Source organism: Balaenoptera physalus, assembly GCF_965194825.1.
Source record: "Balaenoptera physalus genome assembly, chromosome: 18".
Lineage (NCBI taxonomy): Eukaryota > Metazoa > Chordata > Mammalia > Artiodactyla > Balaenopteridae > Balaenoptera > Balaenoptera physalus.
The window spans coordinates 63119305-63139966 of record NC_138899.1 but is presented as its reverse complement, the minus strand read 5'-3'; the positions used below and the strand labels follow the sequence as shown (position 1 = coordinate 63139966).

The window sequence follows — 20662 nt, the reverse complement described above, 5'->3', positions numbered from 1 at the left end:
ATAACTCATTCACTTTGTTATAAAGCAGAAACTAACACACCATTGTAAAGCAATTATACTCCAATAAAGATGTTTAAAAAAAAAGAGTATCCTGGTTTGGATGATAAAGCATACGGTCCCCCCACTTCTAACGTGCTCTTTTCAAATGAAAGTAATAACTATTAGATAGGTACCCAATATGTGGAAGGCCAAGAACTGAAGGGAATACAAAGAAATGTAAGAAATGGTATCTGCCCATAAAGTCCTTATTAAAACTTAGTTGGAGAGACTGAATAAACATTCCAAATTAAACATACAAAATTTAACTGGCTTTTCAAAATACTAACTGGAAGAACTGTTACAAGAAAGTACATTCTTGCTAAATGAATGGCACAATAATTGGTGTTTTGGGCTTTCACAGGAGATGGGGTCACCTTCTATTAAACACCGCTACAGTACCCACCATCACCATTTACTCAGTGCCTTATGTGTGCCAGGTCTGGTTTAGAGTGCTTTATAAACATATTAGTCAACCCTCACAATTATCCTATGAGGTGTGTTATTATTCACAGGGATAGGAATTTTACTGAGAAACGTACCTGATAGAGGTTAAGTAACATGCAAAAGTTCATACAGCCAGTTAAGTGGCAGAGTTGGGGTTTAAAACCAGGTTCTCTAATTCCAAAGCTAATGACCTTTTTACTGCTTTCATCTTCACACAGAGTGGTGGTTCTCAGCTAGGGGTGATTTTGCCTCCCAGGGAACATTTGGTGATATCTGGAGACAGTTTTCTTTGGCACAAACGTGTGTGTGTGTCGGGGGGTGTTGGCTAGTAAGTTGTGTGGAAGGGATGCTTACTAAAGACTTTATAAAAAACCTTTTAAAGATAATATCTGAGCTCAGTCTGGAAGCATTTGGATAGGCTGGGGGTAGTGGTGATATGGGTAAATTATAGATAAGAAGAAGAATACAGTAAGTACAAGAAAGGTTCAGAGACAGTGAATAAACCAACTTAGCAAGATTGAAGGGAAACAGTATTGAAGGGAAAGTGGGAAGCAAGCAAGAAAGAAGAAATGATCTTTCAAAAAGACTAAGGAACCTGAACTGGATTCACTGAAGATTTCTGAGCAGGGGAGTGACATCACAGTAGGATTAATCAAGAAACCAGGGCAAAGAGACTAATTAGGATGCTACTGTAATAGTTAAGCCATAAAGTATTCAGAGTTTGTGCCTTGTTGTGGTGGTAGTGAGAAAGAAAGGAAGAAACTACAAGCATATACACTTTTATGTATCATAAATTTTAGTCTTGTCTCAAATGACAATAAATTACCATTCTTACCTGTAATGCACTGAAACTGTCCATCTTCTCTTCTTATTGTAAATGCTTCCCCTGGGTTAACTTGTACCAGGATAACCTTAAAATGAGGGGAAGAAGTATTAATCAAAAGAGAAACAGAGTAAATCAGTATATCAAGATATTAAATGTTGCTAGTAAGAGAGTAGATGTGAGCTATTTAATCATATGAAACTGGGAAGGAAAATGGGGATTACACATTTGTTGAAAAGTATTAATTACTTCATTTTTCTGGAGGTCAGGCTCAAGCCAAAAGTAAGGGAATAAAAAAAGACAGCGGCACAATTTTATTGGAAAGTCAATAACTTCACTCTGAAACAAAGATGGAGTCAAACTACAAAATATTTGGATCATCTATGCCTACTTCACCAATTGTAAAGTATTGTGTTTTTCTAAAAATAAAGTATAAATTGATAGGTAGAGAATAAGATGGCACCCCTGAATTAGTATGACATCTCAAATTAGCAATATATTTAAAAATATGTTAAATTAATCCCATAATTTTGAGTAGTTTTCTTTTTATTTTATAGGTAATACACACTAATCTTATGACATCTGAAAAACAGAAAAACAAAAAACTGGAAAAAAACTGAAGTCCCTCCATCCTAATAAACATTGTTAGCATTCTGATAAATTTCTTAGTCGTGTTCTCTATGCATAGGCTTAATTTACCCCCTTAAATATAGGGGGGAAAATAAGACCTCCAATTCTGTGTCTTTTTTTGGTTTAATATTAAAAAAACACTTTTCCATGTTATTATTCAAAGTATGTCATCGAATGTTTATACCATAAACTACTTAACCATCCTCTTAATTAAAGAATTTAGGTAGTGAGCATTTTGGTATGTAATTTTCCCATCTCTATAATTAGTATTGTTTCCTTATGATATATTCCCAGAAACAGAATTCCCATATCTGTTGCTAAACTACTTTTTAAAAGGGTTTTACGAATTCACATTCCTCCTCAGTCTATGAGAACACCATTTAAACACATTCTCTGCACCCCTAAAAATTATAGTTTTAAAATCTTTGCTACCTTGATAGATGACAACAGCATATTACTATTGCTTAATTTGCACTTTTTTGATTATTAATGAGGTTAAAATCTATCTTTACATTTGCTACTGGCTCTTTTGTAAACTGGCTGTCTGTCATCTTTATCTTTTGGGGTCTTAAATGTTCTTAGCAATTCATATGAATTCTCTGAATAATAATGGTAGTAATAATAATAATAATATACTATGGTATGCTGCAAATATTTTCCCATTTTGTCTTCTCAAATTTTTTAATTGTTTATTTTCCTGTAGCCAATGTTACCTATTTTTTCCTTTGTGACACCTTCTATTGCTTCTAAATTTAACTTGTGGCTGGCTATCAAGCACTTGAAATGTGGCTTGTCTTTGTCTATATGGAGATGTGCCATAGGTGTAAAATACACACTGAATTTCAAACACTTAGTACAAAAGAACCCAACCATGTAAAATATCTTGTTGTTAATTTTTATATTGATTACATATTGAAATAATATTCTGGACATATTGGGTTAATAAAAAATTATTACAATTAATTTTTCCTGTTTTTACTTTTTAACGTAGCTACTAACATTTTTTAAATTACTTATGTGATTGGCTTTATATTTCCATTGGACAACGCTGACCTATAGGTTTGATAAAAATGCTAGTTTTTCTTTTCTTCTAGTTTTATATAATTTAATTGCTTATATTTAGTTCTTTAATGCACCTCAAATTTATCTGGAGAAGATCCAAAAATATTTCTTTTCCTTAGAGAGCTAACCAATACAATTTGCTAAATTTAAGATATCTCCTTCAGCACACAATATACTCTTCTGGCCTGTCTCATCCATAACACTATCTACTTTGGCAAAAGTAGCTTTGGAAATATGTTTTTATTTTCATCATTTTAAACACTGTAACCTTAGAAATATGTTTTCTGTTGGTGTACCTCGATTACTACTCTTCTTCAAACATTTCTTTGACATTGGTGATAAGTGCTATGACAGGAGAAGTTAAGCACTATCAGAGCACACAGGACCAAGTACTTAAATTAGTGTTACTTGAGCATGTGTGTGTATACCATGTGTATGCACGTGTGTGTGTTCATGTATTTAATGGTTTTCTAGAGAATATAAAAGTTAAGCTGAGTCCTGAAGACTGAGAAGGAACTAGCTAGGCAAGAAGAGTGGGAAGGCCTTTAAGGTACAGAGAAGAGCAAATGCAAAGCTCCAGGAAAGGAAACGTCATCAACAGTTTATCAAATTCAATGAACCAAAAGAAGTTCTGTAGTTTTATATGGCTGGAGAATGGGGCAGGCGGAGATAAGGGTTGGGGAAACGATGCAGGAAAAAAGTTAGAAATATGGTGAAAGGTAGACAGGAGTTGGGTTAAGAAGGGTCTTGTGAGCCACCCTAAGGGCAAGGAAGAGTTACGTAAGCAGGTAATGCTATGGAGGATTGCCCTAGCTGCAGTGTAGCAACCAGATATAGGAAGAACTCTTCATCAGGAGGTTACAACAGTCATCTAAGTAGGCTTCTTTTAATGCCTTAATTTCTATTTTCAACTTTTATTATTTCCTTTCTTCTGTTTTCCTTAGGCTTACCATGTTGTTTTTCTAACTTTTTCAGTTGAATACTCTATTTTATTATTTCTTTAGTAATATATGCACTTAAAACCATGAATTTTACTCAGTTTAACCACAGAGAATATTTTCACTATTATTTTTTAGATTTTCTGCCATTTACTTCTTCATTCCGTGATCCAACAGTTGTTTTAAAGAAAACTTACAATTTTGAAAGTGGGCTGGAGGATTTTCAGTTTGTTTTTATTTCCAATACATTTTTTTATCAATCTCAAACAAATCATGGTTCTTTAAAATTTTTTTTAACCCATTATGTTTCTTTCACTCCTTTCCTTATTAGTGTTAGAACTTAGTAGAGGTAGTGAATTACCGAAGGATGATACCTGAGGCCAGCACTGGGTTAAAGCACAGGAGTTCTTAACCTGGGGGCCATAGATATCTATTCAAAGGGTTTGTGAACCACGCAGAATTATATATGAAACTCTCTGTAGATATTACAATTTTCTATGGAAGGGTTCACTATTTTCATTAGATTTCACTAAATTCTTAATGGGGTTCAAGACCCAAAGTAGTGCTTACTGTGTCACACTATGCTGTCTGCTTTACATGTATGTTACCTCTTTTAATTATGACCCTCTATCAGTACTGGTTGTACTATGGAGTTCTATAAAATACTAATAATTCCTGTAATGAATTCATTCACTACAAAGTTGGGAAAAAGAAATAAAACTAAGAAAACCAAACACGGTACACATACAACCGATATATCCTGATATGAAGTAAGAAAGGATAAACTCTTTTAAATTATAATAAGACGTTCAGGAAAATGGTAGGAGGTTAAATTTATTCATTTATCTAAACACCCACTGTGTGGCACCTACTCTTATATGCACTATGGACACCAAGAAGAAAAATAAATCACAGTCCAAGGCCTCAAGGAATACACAGTCTTGTGAGGGAGACAGGCAAGTACTCAGCCAATTAACTGTACAGTGTAATAAGAGGTGTAACAGAGATATGAACAATGTACTATAGGTTCCACTCAGCCCACAATGATGAGGGAAGATTCCTGGAGAAGATGATAGCTACATAATGTTCAGAGGGACAACCAAGAATTAACACGCTAAAGATGGGGAGAGAACATTCCAGGAGAGAGCACACATAGCATGTATGAAGTCATGGTGGTGAAAGAGATCACGGATAATTTTTTTTTTTTAAACATCTTTATTGGAGTATAATTGCTTCACAATGGTGTGTTAGTTTCTGCTTTATAACAAAGTGAATCAGTTATACATATACATATGTCCCCATATCTCTTCCCTCTTGCGTCTCCCTCCCTCCCACCCTCCCTATCCCACCCCTCTAGGTGGTCACAAAGCACTGAGCTGATCTCCCTGTGCTATGCGGCTGCTTCCCACTAGCTATCTATTTTACGTTTGGTAGTGTATATATGTCCATGCCACTCTCTCACTTTGTCCCAGCTTACCCTTCCCCCTCCCCGTATCCTCAAGTCCATTCTCTAGTAGGTCTGTAAATTGATCACGGACAATTTGAAAATGGGAAGAAGTATGGCATAGCTAAAGTCTAAACTAGTTTGAGAAATGCAATGGAAAGAGATAAAATTGGGAGGATAAGCAGGGGCTAGATCATGAAGAACCTTAAATATAAAGCTAAGGAGTTAAACCTTTAGGCAAGGCTATTAAACAGGGAAGGGTCATATTCAAATTTCATCTTTACCCCAACTTTTATTCTGTAATATTTCAAATGTACAGAAAAACTGCAGGATTGATTCAATGAATGCCCATATACCCCTCACCTAGATTCACCAATTGTTAATGGGTTGCCATATTTGCTCACTCTCACACTCACTCTTTTTTTTTGATATACCATTTTAGAATACCTGAGTGGTGTTAAGTTTGATCACTTGGTTTTAGGTGATTATCTGTTAGATGTCTCTATTATAAAGATACCATTTCCCTTTGAAAGTAATAAACAATCAATATGGTGATACTTTGAGACTCTCTGAATATTCTATTCCCTAACAGTCTTTCACCCAATGGTTTCAACAATTACTACTAAACATTATTGTGGTAGCTGTAAAATGGCAATTAAAAAAACCCCTATTCTTTCTGTAGTTACTAGTTAGCATTCTTCTATTAAGAAGAGACTTCTTTTCTGAATTCTTCCCCTTATCCTACACCCCAACTTTACATATTTCTTAGTATGAGTATGGGCTCATGGATTCTTTTAAAAATCGATGTTATTATAATCCATTAGTGTCACTATTAATATTTTCAGTGAGGTGAAATTCACATATTAATTATAAATCAATATTAAAGTGTACAATTCTAGGCATTTAGTACAACATTCACGATGTTGTGCAACCACCACCTCTTCTAGTTCCAAAACATTTTACTACACCATTTCCATTAAGAAATCACTCTACTTTTTCCCTCTTTAAAACCCTGATAACCACCAATTTGCCTTCTGTCTCTATGGATTTACCCATTTCTATGTATCACATAAATAGAATCATATAATATGTGATCTTTTATGACTGGTTTCTTTCACTTAGCATAACGTTTTTAAGGTTCATCCAGGTTGTAGCATGTATCAGTACTTCATTTCATTTTATGGCTAAATAACATTCTACTGTATGGATATACTACAATTTATGTATCCATTCAAACACTGATAAACAACTGGACTGTTTTCAACCTTCTGGTTATTGAGAATAGTGCTATGGTAAACATTCATGTACAAATATTTGAGTTCCTCTTTTCAATTTTGGGGGTATGTACCCAGGAGTAGAACTGCTGGGTCATAGAGTAACTCTACATTTAACTTTTTGAGGAACCACCACATGCTCCTTATGCAGCTGCATCATCTCACATGCCCAGTAACAATATACAAGGATTCCAATTTCTCTAGACTCTTGCTAATGCTTGTTATTTTGATTATAGCTATCCAGTGGATATAAAGTAATATCTCATTGTGGTTCTGATTTGCATTTCCCTAACATCCCTGACAAATGATGTCAAGCATTGTGTCATGTGTTTGTTGGCTATCTGTATATCTTCTTGGGAGAAATGTGTATTCAAGTCATTTGCCCAATTTAAATTGTGTTGTCTGTTTTTGCTGAGTTGTAAAAGCTCTTCATATACTGTGGATACTAGACCCTTATCAGACACAAGATTTGAAAATATTTTATCCCATTTTGGAAGTTGTCTTTTCACTTCCTTCATAATGTTCTTTTATGTACAAACACTTTTAATTTTGATGAAGTACAATTTATCTAAATTTTTTTTGCTGTTGTTGTTGCTTGTAAGTTTGGTGTCATATCTAAGACTCCACTTCCAAATCCAAGGTCATGAAGATGAACTCTTCCTTTCTTCTAAGAGTTTTATAGTTTTAGCTTATTTAGGTTGTTGATTCATTTCAGTTCCCTTTTCTATACGGTGTGAAGTAGTGGTGTAATTTCATTCTTTTGCATGTGGAGATCCAGTTGTCCCAGCACCGTTTTGTGAAGAGACTATTCTTTCCCCACTGAACAGTTTTGGCACCCTTGTCTGAAACAAACTGGCCATAGAGGTATAGGTTTATTTGTGGACTCTCAATTCTATTCCATTGGCCTATATATATCTATTCTTATGCCAGTACTATACTATTTTGACTACTGTAGCTTTGTAGTAGGTTTCAAATCGAGAAGTGTTAGTTGTTGAACAACAACTTTGTTGTTCTTTTTCAAGATTGTTTTGGCTATTGAGGACCCCTTGCAATTCCATATGAATTTAAGGATCAGCTTCTTCATTTCTGCAAAAAAGGCGGCTGGAATTTTAATAAAGATTGTATTGACTCTGTACCTTCCTTTGGTCAGTGTTTCCATCTTTACAATATTAAGTTTTCCAGTCCGTGAACATGGGATGTCTTTTTATTTAGTTAAGTCACCTTTAATTTCTTCCAGCACACTTCTGTAGTTTTCCACACACAAGTCTTTCACCAACTTGGGAATATTTATTTCTATGTATTTTATTCTCTTGCATGCTACTGTAAATGGAATTATTTTCTTAATTTCCTTTCAGATTCTTCACTGTTGATGTGTAGAAACACAGCTGAATTTTTTTTGTTGATCTTGTACCCTGCAACTTTGCTGAATGTGTTTATTAGCTCTAGTCATTTTTGTAAGGATTCTTTGGGATTTTCTTTTAAAAAAGATTTTTTTTTTGAGGTGGACCATTTTTAAAGTCTTTAATGAATTTGTTACAATATTGCTTCTGTTTTATGTTTTGGTTTTTTGGCCGCAAGGCATGTGGAATCTTAGCTCCCTGACCAGGGATCGAAACTGCACCCCCTGCATTGGAAGGCGAAGCTTCAACCACTGGACCGCCAGGGAAGTCCCCTGGGATTTTCTACATAAAGGCTCATGCCATCTGCAAACAGACAGACCTTTGGTTAGACTAACCAAGGAAAAAATAGGACCCAAATCAACAAAATTATAAATGAAAGAGAAAACATTACAACTCAACTGATACCACAGAATTACAAAGGATCATAAGAGGCTATCAACAACTATATGCCAACAAACTGGACAACTAAGAAGAAACAGAAAAATTCCTAGAAACATACACCTTACCAATACTGAGTCAGGAAGAAACAAAATCTGAGCAGACCAGTTACCAGTAAGGAGATTAAATCAGTAATCAAAAATCTCTCAATGAAGAAAAGCCCAGGAGCAGATGGCTTCACTGGTGAATTTTACCAAACATTTTAAGAAGAACTAATGGCAATCCTTTTCAACCTCTTCCAAAAAATTGAAGAGGAGGGAATACTCCTAAACTCATTTTATGAGACCAGCTTTACCCTGATACCAAAGCCAGAAAAGGATACTACAAGAAAACCACACTACAGGCCATTACTCCTGATGAATATAGATGTAAAAATTCTCCACAAGATACCAGCAAACCAAATTCAGCAGCACATTGGAAAATTCATTTGTGAGACGAACGCTGAGCTAAAGGCAATGAATAGCAGAATGAATAATGCAGAAAAACGAATAAGTGATCTGGAAGATAGAATGGAAATCATCCAATCAGAACAGCAGACAGAAAGCCAAATGAGAAAAAAAGTAAAAGCAATATAAGAGACCTATGGGATAATATAAAGCATGCCAACCTATGCATTAATAGGAGTTCCAGAAGGAGAAAACAGAGAAAAGGATATTGAAAATATATTTGAAGAAATTATGGCTGAAAACTTCCCAAACTTAAAGAAACAAATATTCAGATACAGGAAGCAAAGAGGGTCCCAAACAAGATGAACCCAAACAGACCTACACCAAGACATACAATAAAAATGGCAAAAGTTAAAAAAGAGGATTCTAAAGGCAACAAGAGAAAAACAAAGAGTTAATTAAAAGGGAACCGCCCCATAAGGCTATCAGGTGACTTCTCTACAGAAATGCTGCAGGCCAGAAGGGAGTGGTGAAATATATACAAAGTCTCGAAAGGGAAAAATCTGCAACCCAGAATACTCGACCCAGCAGAATTATCATTAAGAATAGAAGGAGAGAGAAAGAATTTCTCAGACAAGCAAAAACTAAAAGAATACAGTAATACTAAACCTACCCTAAAATATTGAAAGGTCTTCTCTAAATATAAAAGAAGCAAGAAGATACAGAAAAGAGGAAATCACAACTGGAAAGTAAATCACTTAAATAAGCGAGTATACAGATCAAAAAGAAAAAAAAAATCTATTTGTGAAAGTAATGATAAACACAAGGAACAGCAAAAGGATAAACATGAAGATGTAAAAGAGGACATCAAAATCATAAAATATAGGGGAGGAGAGTAAGAAAGTGTAGATTCTTCTTTTTTAGAATGTGTTTGAGACTATACGATTATCAGTCTAAAGTAAGCAGATGGAGGAAGGGGTTAACATACTTGAAAACAGGGTAACCACAAATCAAAGTCAGCAGCACATTGAAAGGACTACTGGAGAGAGGAGAAGATGGTGGAAGAGTAAGACGCGGAGATCACCTTCCTCCCCACAGATACATCAGAAATTCATCTACACGTGGAACTGTTAATACAGAACATCCACTGAACGCTGGCAGAAGATGTCAGACCTCCCAAAAGGCAAGAAACTCCCCACGTACCTGGGTACGGCAAAAGAAAAAAGAAACAACAGAGACAAAAGAATAGGGACGGGACCTGCACCAGTGGGAGGGAGCTGTGAAGGAGGAAAGGTTTCCACACACTAGGAAGCCCCTTCGTGGGTGGAGACTGTGGGTGGCGGAGGGGAGAAGCTTCGGAGCCACAGAGGAGAGCGCAGCCACAGGGGTGCAGAGGGCAAAGCGGAGAGATTCCTGCACAGAGGATTGGTGCCGACCAGCACTCACCAGCCCGAGAGGCTTGTCTGCTCACCCGCCGGGACGGGCGGGGGCTGGGAGCTGAGGCTCGCGCTTCGGTCAGATCGAAGGGAGAGGACTGGGGTTGGTGGCATGAACACAGTCTGAAGGGGTTAGCGCACCACAGCTAGCCGGGAGGGAGTCCGGGAAAAGGTCTGGAGCTGCCGGACAGGCAAGAGACTTTTTCTTGCCTCTTTGTTTCCTGGTGCGCGAGGAGAGGGGATTCAGAGCGCCGCCTAAACGAGCTCCAGAGACGGGTGTGAGCCGCGGCTATCAGCGCGAACCCCAGGGATGGGCATGAAATGCTAAGGCTGCTGCTGCCGCCACCAAGAAGCCTATGTGCAAGCACAGGTCACTATCCACACCTCCCCTCCCGGGAGCCTGTGCAGCCCGCCACTGCCAGGATCCCGTGATCCAGGGACAACTTCCCTGGGAGAACACATGGTGCCTCAGGCTGGTGCAATGTCATGCTGGCCTCTGCTGCTGCAGGCTCGTCCCACATCCAACCCCACACTCCCCCGGCCTGAGTGAGCCAGAGCCACTGAAGCAGCTGCTCCTTTAACCCCGTCCTGTGTGAGCGAAGAACAGACGCCCTCAGGCGACCTACACGAAGAGGCGGGTCCAAGTCCAAAGCTGAACTCCAGCAGCTGTGCCAACAAAGAAGAGAAAGGGAAATTTCTCCCAGCAGCCTCAGAAGCAGCAGATTAAAGCTCCACAAACAGCTTGATGTACCTGCATCTGTGGAATACCTGAATAGACAACAAATCATCCCAAAATGAGGAGGTGGACTTTGGGAGCAAGATATATTATTCTTTCCCCTTTTCCTCTTTTTGTGAGTGTGTATGTGTATGCTTCTGTGTGAGATTTTGTCTGTATAGCTTTGCTTTCACCATTGGTCCTAGGGTTCTGTCTGTCCGTTTTTTTTTTTTTAACTTAAAAAAATTTTTTTTCTTTTTTGCTTAAGAATTATTTTTTATTTTTTTATTTTAATAACTTTATTTTATCTTACTTTATTTTATTTTATTTTATTTTATCCTCTTTCTTTTTTTTCTTTCTATTTTTTCTCCCTTTTATTCTGAGTCGTGTGGATGAAAGGCTCTTGGTGCTCCAGCCAGGCATCAGGGCTGTGCCTCTGAGGTGGGAGAGCCAACTTCAGGACACTGGTCCACAAGAGACCTCCCAGCTCCACGTAATACCAAACGGCGAAAATCTCCCAGAGATCTCCATCTCAACACCAAGACCCAGCTTCACTCAACGACCAGCAAGCTACAGTGCTGGACACCCTATGCCAAACAACTAGCAAGACAGGAACACTGCCCCATCCATTAGCAGAGAGGCTACCTAAAATCATAATAAGGCCACAGACACCCCAAAACACACCACCAGATGTAGATCTGCCCACCAGAAAGACAAGATCTAGCCTCATCCACCAGAACACAGGCACTAGTCCCCTCCACCAGGAAGCCTACACAACCCACTGAACCAACCTTAGCCACTGGGGAGAGATACCAAAAACAACGGGAACTATGAACCTGCAGCCTGCGAAAAGGAGACCCCAAACACAGTAAGATAAGCAAAATGAGAAGACAGAAAAACACAGCAGATGAAGGAGCAAGGTAAAAACACACCAGACCTAACAAATGAAGAGGAAATAGGCAGTCTACCTGAAAAAGAACTCAGAATAATGATAGAAAAGATGATCCAAAATCTTGGAAATAGAACAGACAAAATGCAAGAAACATTTAACAAGGACGTAGAAGAAATAAAGAGGAACCAAGCAACGATGAACAACACAACAAATGAAATTAAAAATACTCTAGAAGGGATCAATAGCAGAATAACTGAGGCAGAAGAACGGATAAGTGACCTGCAAGATAAAATAGTGGAAATAACTACTCAGTCTCAGAGACCTCTGGGACAACATTAAAGGCACCAACATTCGAATTATAGGGGTCCCAAAAGAAGAAGAGAAAAAGAAAGGGACTGAGAAAATATTTGAAGAGATTATAGTTGAAAAGTTCCGTAATACAGGAAAGGAAATAGTGAATCAAGTCCTGGAAGCACAGAGAGTCCCATACAGGATAAATCCAAGGAGAAACATGCCAAGACACATATTAATCAAACTATCAAAAATTAAATATAAAGAAAACATATTAAAAGCAGCAAGGGAAGAACAACAAATAACACACAAGGGAATCCCCATAAGGTTAAAAGCTGATCTTTCAGCAGAAACTCTGCAAGCCAGAAGAGAGTGGCAGGACATATTTAAAGTGATGAAGGAGAAAAACCTACAACCAAGATTACCCTACCCAGCAAGGATCTCATTCAGATTTGATGGAGAAATTGAAACCTTTACAGACAAGCCAAAGCTGAGAGAGTTCAGCACCACCAAACCAGCTTTACAACAAATGCTAAAGGAACTTCTCTAGGCAAGAAACACAAAAGAAGGAAAACACCTACAATAACAAACCCAAAACATTTAAGAAAATGGGAATAGGAACATACATATCAATAATTACCTTAAATGGAAATGGATTAAATGCTCCCATCAAAAGACACAGACTGGCTGAATGGATACAAAAACAAGACCCGTATATATGCTGTCTACAAGAGACCCACTTCAGACGTAGGGACACATACAGACTGAAAGTGAGGGGATGGAAAAAGATATTCCATGCAAATGGAAATCAAAAGAAAGCTGGAGTAGCAATTCTCATATCAGACAAAACAGACTTTAAAATAAAGACTATTACAAGAGACAAAGAAGGGCACTCTATAATGATCAAGGGATCGATCCAAGAAGAAGATATAACAATTGTAAATATTTATGCACCCAACATCGGAGCACCTCAATACATAAGGCAGATACTAACAGCCATAAAAGGGAAAATCGACAGTAACACAATCATAGTAGGGGACTTTAACACCCCACTTTCACCAATGGACAGATCATCCAAAATGAAAATAAATAAGGAAACACAAGCTTTAAATGATACATTAAACAAGATGGACTTAATTGATATTTATAGGACATTCCACCCAAAAACAACAGAATACATATTTTTCTCAAGTGCTCATGGAACATTCTCCAGGATAGATCATATCGTGGGTCACAAATCAAGCCCTGGTAAATTTAAGAAAATTGAAATCATATCAAGTATCTTTTCCGACCACAACGCTATGAGACTAGATATCAGTTAGGAAAAGATCTGTAAATAATACAAACACATGGAGGCTACACAATACACTACTTAATAACGAAGTGATCACTGAAGAAATCAAAGGGGAAATCAAAAAATACCTAGAAACAAACGACAATGGAGACACGATGACCCAAAACCTACGGGAGGCAGCAAAAGCAGTTTTAAGAGGGAAGTTTATAGCAATACAAGCCTACCTCAAGAAACAGGAAACATCTCGAATAAACAACCTAACCTTGCACCTAAAGCAATTAGAGAAAGAACAAAAAAACCCCAAAGCTAGCAGAAGGAAAGAAATCATAAAGATCAGATCAGAAATAAATGAAAAAGAAATGAAGGAAACAACAGCAAAGATCAACAAGACTAAAAGCTGGTTCTTTGAGAAGATAAACAAAATTGATAAACCATTAGCCAGACTCATCAAGAAAAAAAGAGAGAAGACTCAAATCAACAGAATTAGAAATGAAAAAGGAGAAGTAACAACTGACACTGCAGAAATATAAACGATCATGAGAGATTACTACAAGCAACTCTATGCCAATAAAATGGACAATCTGGAAGAAATGGACAAATTCTTAGAAATGCACAACCTGCCGAGACTGAACCAGGAAGAAGTAGAAAATATGAACAGACCAATCACAAGCACTGAAATTGAAACTGTGATTAAAAATCTTCCAATAAACAAAAGCCAGATGGCTTCACAGGCGAATTCTATCAAACATTTAGAGAAGAGCTAACACCTATCCTTCTCAAACCCTTCCAAAATATTGCAGAGGGAGGAACACGCCCAACTCATTCTACGAGGCCACCATCACCCTGATAGCAAAACCAGACAAAGATGTCACAAAGAAAGAAAACTACAGGCCAATATCACTGATGAACATAGATGCAAAAATCCTCAACAAAATACTAGCAAACAGAATTCAACAGCACATTAAAAGGATCATACACCATGATCAAGCGGGGTTTATTCCAGGAATGCAAGGATTCTTCAATATACGCAAATCAATCAACGTGATACATCATATTAAGAAATTGAAGGAGAAAAACCATACGATCATCTCAATAGATGCAGAGAAAGCTTTCGACAAAATTCAACACCCATTTATGATAAAAGCCCTGCAGAAAGTAGGCATAGAGGGAACTTTCCTCAACATAATAAAGGCCATATATGACAAACCCACAGCCAACATTGTCCTCAATGGTGAAAAACTGAAACCATTTCCACTAAGATCAGGAACTAGACAAGGTTGCCCACTCTCACCACTATTATTCAACATAGTTTTGGAAGTTTTAGCCACAGCAATCAGAGAAGAAAAAGAAATAAAAGGAATCCAAATCGGAAAAGAAGAAGTAAAGCTGTCACTGTTTGCAGATGACATGATACTATACATAGAGAGTCCTAAAGATGCTACCAGAAAACTAGTAGAGCTAATCAATGAATTTGGTAAAGTAGCAGGACACAAAATTAATGCACAGAAATCTCTTGCATTCCTATACCCTAATGATGAAAAATCTGAAAGTGAAATTAAGAAAACACTCTCGTTTACCATTGCAACAAAAAGAATACAATATCTAGGAATAAACATACCTAAGGAGACAAAAGACCTTTATGCAGAAAATTATAAGACACTGATGAAAGAAATTAAAGATATACAAATAGATAGAGAGATATACCATGTTCTTGGATTGGAAGAATCAATATTGTGAAAATAACTCTACTACCCAAAGCAATCTACAGATTCAATGCAATCCCTATCAAACTACCACTGGCATTTTTCACAGAAATAGAACAAAAAATTTCACAATTTGTATGGAAACACAAAAGACCCCGAATAGCCAAAGCAATCTTGAGAATGAAAAATGGAGCTGGAGGAATCAGGCTCCCTGACTTCAGACTATACTACAAAGCTACAGTAATGAAGACAGTATGGTACTGGCACAAAAACAGAAACATAGATCAATAGAACAGGATAGAAAGCCCAGAGATAAACCCACGCACATATGGTCACCTTATCTTTGATAAAGGAGGCAAGCATATACAGTGGAGAAATGACAGCCTCTTCAGTAAGTGGTGCTGGGAAAACTGGACAGGTACATGTAAAAGTATGAGATTAGAACACTCCCTAACACCATACACAAAAATAAACCCAAAATGGATTAAAGACCTCAATGTAAGGCCAGACACTATCAGACTCTTAGAGGAAAACATAGGCAGAACACTCTATGACATAAATCACAGCAAGATCCTTTTTGACTCACATCCTACAGAAATGGAAATAAAAACACAAATAAACAAATGGGACCTAATGAAACTTAAAAGCTTTTGCACAGCAAAGGAAACCATAAATACGACGAAAAGACAACCCTCAGAATGGGAGAAAATATTTGCAGATGAAGCAAGTGACACAGGATTAATCTCCAAAATTTACAAGCAGCTCATGCAGCTCAATATCAAAAAAACAAACAACCCAATCCAAAAATGGGCAGAAGACCTAAACAGACATTTCTCCAAAGAAGATATACAGATTGCCAACAAACACATGAAAGAATGCTCAACATCATTAATCATTAGAGAAATGCAAATCAAAACTACAATGAGGTATCACCTCACACCAGTCACAATGGCCATCATCAAAAAATCTACAAACAATAAATGCTGGAGAGGGTGTGGAGAAAACGGAACCTTCTTGCCCTGTTGGTGGGAACGTAAATTGATACAACCACTATGCAGAACATTATGGAGGTTCCTTAAAAAACTAAAACTACCATACGACCCAGCAATCCCACTACTGGGCATATACCCTGAGAAAACCATAATTCAAAAAGAGCCATGTACCAAAATGTTCATTGCAGCTCTATTTACAATAGCCAGGATATGGAAGCAACCTAAGCATCCATCAACAGATGAATGGATAAAGAAGATGTGGCACATATATACAATGGAATATTACTCAGCCATAAAAAGAAACGAAATGGAGTTATTTGTAGTGAGGTGGATGGAGTTAGAGTCTGTCATACAGAGTGAAGTAAGTCAGAAAGAGAAAAACAAATACAGTATGCTAACACATGTATATGGAATCTAAGGAAAAAAAAGGGTCATGAAGAACCTAGTGGCAAGACGGGAATAAAGACAGAGACCTACTAGAAAATGGACTTGAGGATATGGGGAGGGGGAAGGGTAAGATGTGACAAAGTGAGAGAGTGGCACGGACATATATACACTACCAAACGTAAAATAGATAGCTAGTGGGAAGCAACTGCATAGCACAGGGAGATCAGCTCTGTGTTTTGTGACCACCTAGAGAGGTGGGATAGGGAGGGTGGGAGGGAGGGAGATGCAAGAGGGAAGAGATATGGGAACATATGTATATGTATAACTGATTCACTTTGTTATAAAGCAGAAACTAACACACCATTGTAAAGCAATTATACTCCAATAAAGATGTTAAAAAAAAAAAGACTATTCATCACGATCAAGTGAGATTTATCGCTGGGCACAAGGATGGTTCACCATACACAAATCAATACACATGATACATGGCCTTGATAGAATGAAATTAAAAAGATCATCTCAATAGATGAGGAAAAAGCATTTGACAAAATTCAACATCTGTTCATAAGAGCTCTGAACAAATTAGGTATAGAAGGAAAGTATCTCAACATAATAAAAGCCATATACGACAAGCCCATGCAATGGTGAAAAGTTGAAAGCTTTTTATCTAAAAAGACAAGGGTGCCCACGTTTACCACTCCTTTCCAACACAGTACTAGAAGTGAAGTCCAAGCCAGAGCAATCAGGAAAGAAAAGGAAACAAAAGCCATCAAAATTGGAAAGGAAGAAGTAAAACTGTCTCTTTTGGCAGATGACATAATTTTGTACACAGAAAATCTTAAAAGACTCCACCAAAAAAACTGTTAGGTCTAATCAACAAACTCAATGAAGTTGCAGGATAAAAAATTCACATGCAAAAACAGTATCATTTCTATACAGTAACAGTGAACTGTCTGAAAAAATTTAAAAAACTATCCCATTTACGACAGCATCAAAAACAATAAAATACTTAGGAATAAATTTAACCAGGGAGGTGAAGGATCTCTATGCTGAAAACTACAAAACATTTATGAAAGAAATCAAAGAAGACACAAATAAATGTAAAGGTAACCTGTGTTCATGGATTAGAAGGATTAATATTGTTAAAATGCACACACTACCCAAAGCTATCTATAGATTCACTGCAATCCCCATGAAGATTCCGACGGCATTTTTTTACAGTAGAAAAAAATAATCCTAAGATTTATATGGAACCATAAAAGATCCCAAATAGCCAAAGCAATTCTGAGAAAGAGGAATAAAGTGGGATGCATCACACTTCCTGATTTCAAGCTGTAGTGTAAAGATATAGTAACAAACAGTATGGTACTGGCATAAAAACAGAAACACAGACCAACGGAACAGAATCGAGAGCCCAGAAACAAACCCATGCATATATGGACAACTAACATTTGACAAGGGAGCCACAAATACCCAATGTAGAACCCACAGTCTCTTCAATGAGTGGTGCTAGGAAAATTGGATAGGCACATGTAAAAGAATGAAACTAAGACCTCTATCTTACACCACTCAGAAAAATTAACTCAAAATGGATTAAGGACTTAAACACCTGAAACCATAAAAATCCTAGATGAATACACAGGAAAAAAGCTCCTTGACATGAGTCTTAGCAATGAGTTTTTGGATATGACATCTAAAGCACAAACAACAAAATCAAAAATAAACAAGTGGGAGTACATCAAACTACAAAGCTTCTACACAGCAACAGAAATGATCCACAAAATTAAAAGACAACTGATAGAATGGAAAAAAATATTTGCAAATCATATATTTGATAAGGGGTTAATATCCAAAATATATAAGTAACTCCTACAGCTCAATAGCAAAAAACCAAATAATGGGACTTCCCTGGTGGCGCAGTGGTTAAGAACTCGCCTGCCAAAGCAGGGAACACGGGTTCGAGCCCTGGTCCGGGAAGATCCCACATGCCATGGAGCAACTATGCCCATGCGCTACAACTACTGAGCCTGCGCTATAGAGCCTGCGAGCCACGACTACTGAGCCCGCGTGCCACAACTATTGAAGCCCGCGCACCTAGAGCCCGAGCTCTTCAACAAGAGAAGCCACAGCAATGAGAAGGCTGTGCACCGCAATGAAGGGTAGCCCCCGCTCACTGCAACTTAAGAAAGCCCACGTGCAGCAATGAAGACCCAACGCAGCCAAAAATAAATTTTTAAAACAACAAAAGACAAAAAACAAATAATGCAATTAAAAATGGGCAAAGGACCAGAATAGACATTTTCCCAAAGATATACAAATGGTCAACAGGTACATGAAAAGGTGCTCAACATCATTTATCATTAGGGAAATGCAAATCAAAACCATAATGATATTATCTCACACCTGTCAGCATGGCCATCATTGAAAAGACAAGAGACGACAAATGCAGGGAAGGATGTAGAGAACCCTTGTGCACTATAGATGGAAATATAAATTGGCGCAGCCACTATGGGAAACAGAATGGAAATTCCTCAAAAAATTAAATAGAACTACCATATGATCCAGTAATTCCACTTGGGGGTATATATCCGAAGGAAATGAAAACACTATGTCAAAGAGAAATCTGCACACCATTTTCACTGCAGCATTATGTACAACAGGCAAGACATGGAAACAGCCTAAGTGTCCACTGACGAATGAGAATGGATAAAGAAGTTGTGTTATACATACACAAATACACACACACACACACACACACACACACACACAAAGATCCTACACATGGCAATGAAGATCCCGCATGCTGCAACTAAGACCCATCGTGGACAAAATAAATAAATAAATATTAAAAAAAAAAAAAAGAAAGAAAAAGAATTCCATTCACTGTTAAGAAAAATCCTTGAATTAAAGTTTACTTTCTGGGACTTCCCTGGTGGCGCAGTGGTTAAGAATCCGCCTGCCAATGCAGGCGACGTGGGTTCCATCCCTGCTCCAGAAAGATCCAACATGCCGCGGAGCAACTAAGCCCGTGCGCCACAATTACTGAGCCTGCGCTCGAGAGCCTGTGAGCCACAACCACTGAAGGCCGCGCACCTAGAGCCCGTGCTCTGCAACAAGAGAAGCCACCACAATGAGAAGACTGCGCACAACAAAGAGTAGCTCCTGCTCACTGGAACTAGAAAAAGCCTGTGCGCAGCAATGAAGACCCAATGCAGCCAAAAATAAATATATAAATAAATTAATTAAAAAAAATTTACTTTCTGACCTCAGTAGAACCAGTACTTATTTTTTCTTTTTATAGGAAATGTATCATAAAGCGCTATGTTTCTATTTAAATACAATCTGAAATATTTGGTATTAATTTCAAGGTAAAATATAATGGCATCACTTTCATTAGGGACTTTCATTAAAATTATCATATGGGTTTCTGGAAGGTGTGGAAGAAAGCAGTTATAAATTCAAATTAATGTATAGTGATAGAAATGGGTATTTTAAATTCTGCATTGGTAGTCTTTAACCTTCACCAGAGTAATTTTCACTAACCAGATGTTTAAATAAAAATTAGTATCTCAGAAAAATCAAAGACCTTTAAAAACTTAGAAAAGATTGAAAATTAATCTATTAAGTGTCCTACTGAGTGAGAAAAGGCAGAGCTAATTCAAAGAAAATAAAAGGAAGGAAAGAGCAGAAACAATGAAAACAAAGAAATGCTGGAGGATGAGAAAACAGCTCTAACAGGAATCAGAGTGAAAGATAACCACGACAAAAACTGCAAGAGGAAAAAATAGTCACCTTTTCCACCTTGGGGATGGTTTTTTCCCCCAAGGAGATTCTCAAACCTTGGGAGATTTTATGCAAGTAGATGACTATAAAATGCATTTTATAAATTCTAGGAACTTATCTCTCTACACAGGTTTTATTTAGGGGAATAGTAAAATTATGGCTCTTCTCCCATGATCTTTCCAAGGCTGGCTCATTATTACTCAGGAACCTCAAATGTCATCTCCTCAGAGATCTTCCTTGCCCACCAAATTCTAGGGTATATATACCCTCACACATTTTCTAACAAATCAA

At 37.4% G+C, this 20662-nt stretch overlaps 1 protein-coding gene across 6 annotated transcripts in view; it reads right to left on the bottom strand.

Moving 5' to 3' along the window:
• FNDC3A (fibronectin type III domain containing 3A) overlaps nucleotides 1-20662 on the bottom strand; it is a 191063-nt gene that overhangs the window by 108723 nt on the left and 61678 nt on the right. For all 6 annotated transcript variants that reach the window (XR_014255896.1, XM_082434386.1, XM_082434391.1 and 3 more), the window contains one exon: nucleotides 1319-1394. Coding sequence is in view for 4 of the 6 variants with exons in the window: in XM_082434386.1 (XP_082290512.1) it covers nucleotides 1319-1394 (76 nt within the window). In the remaining 2 variants the exon portion in view is untranslated. The remainder of the gene's footprint in view (nucleotides 1-1318; nucleotides 1395-20662) is intronic.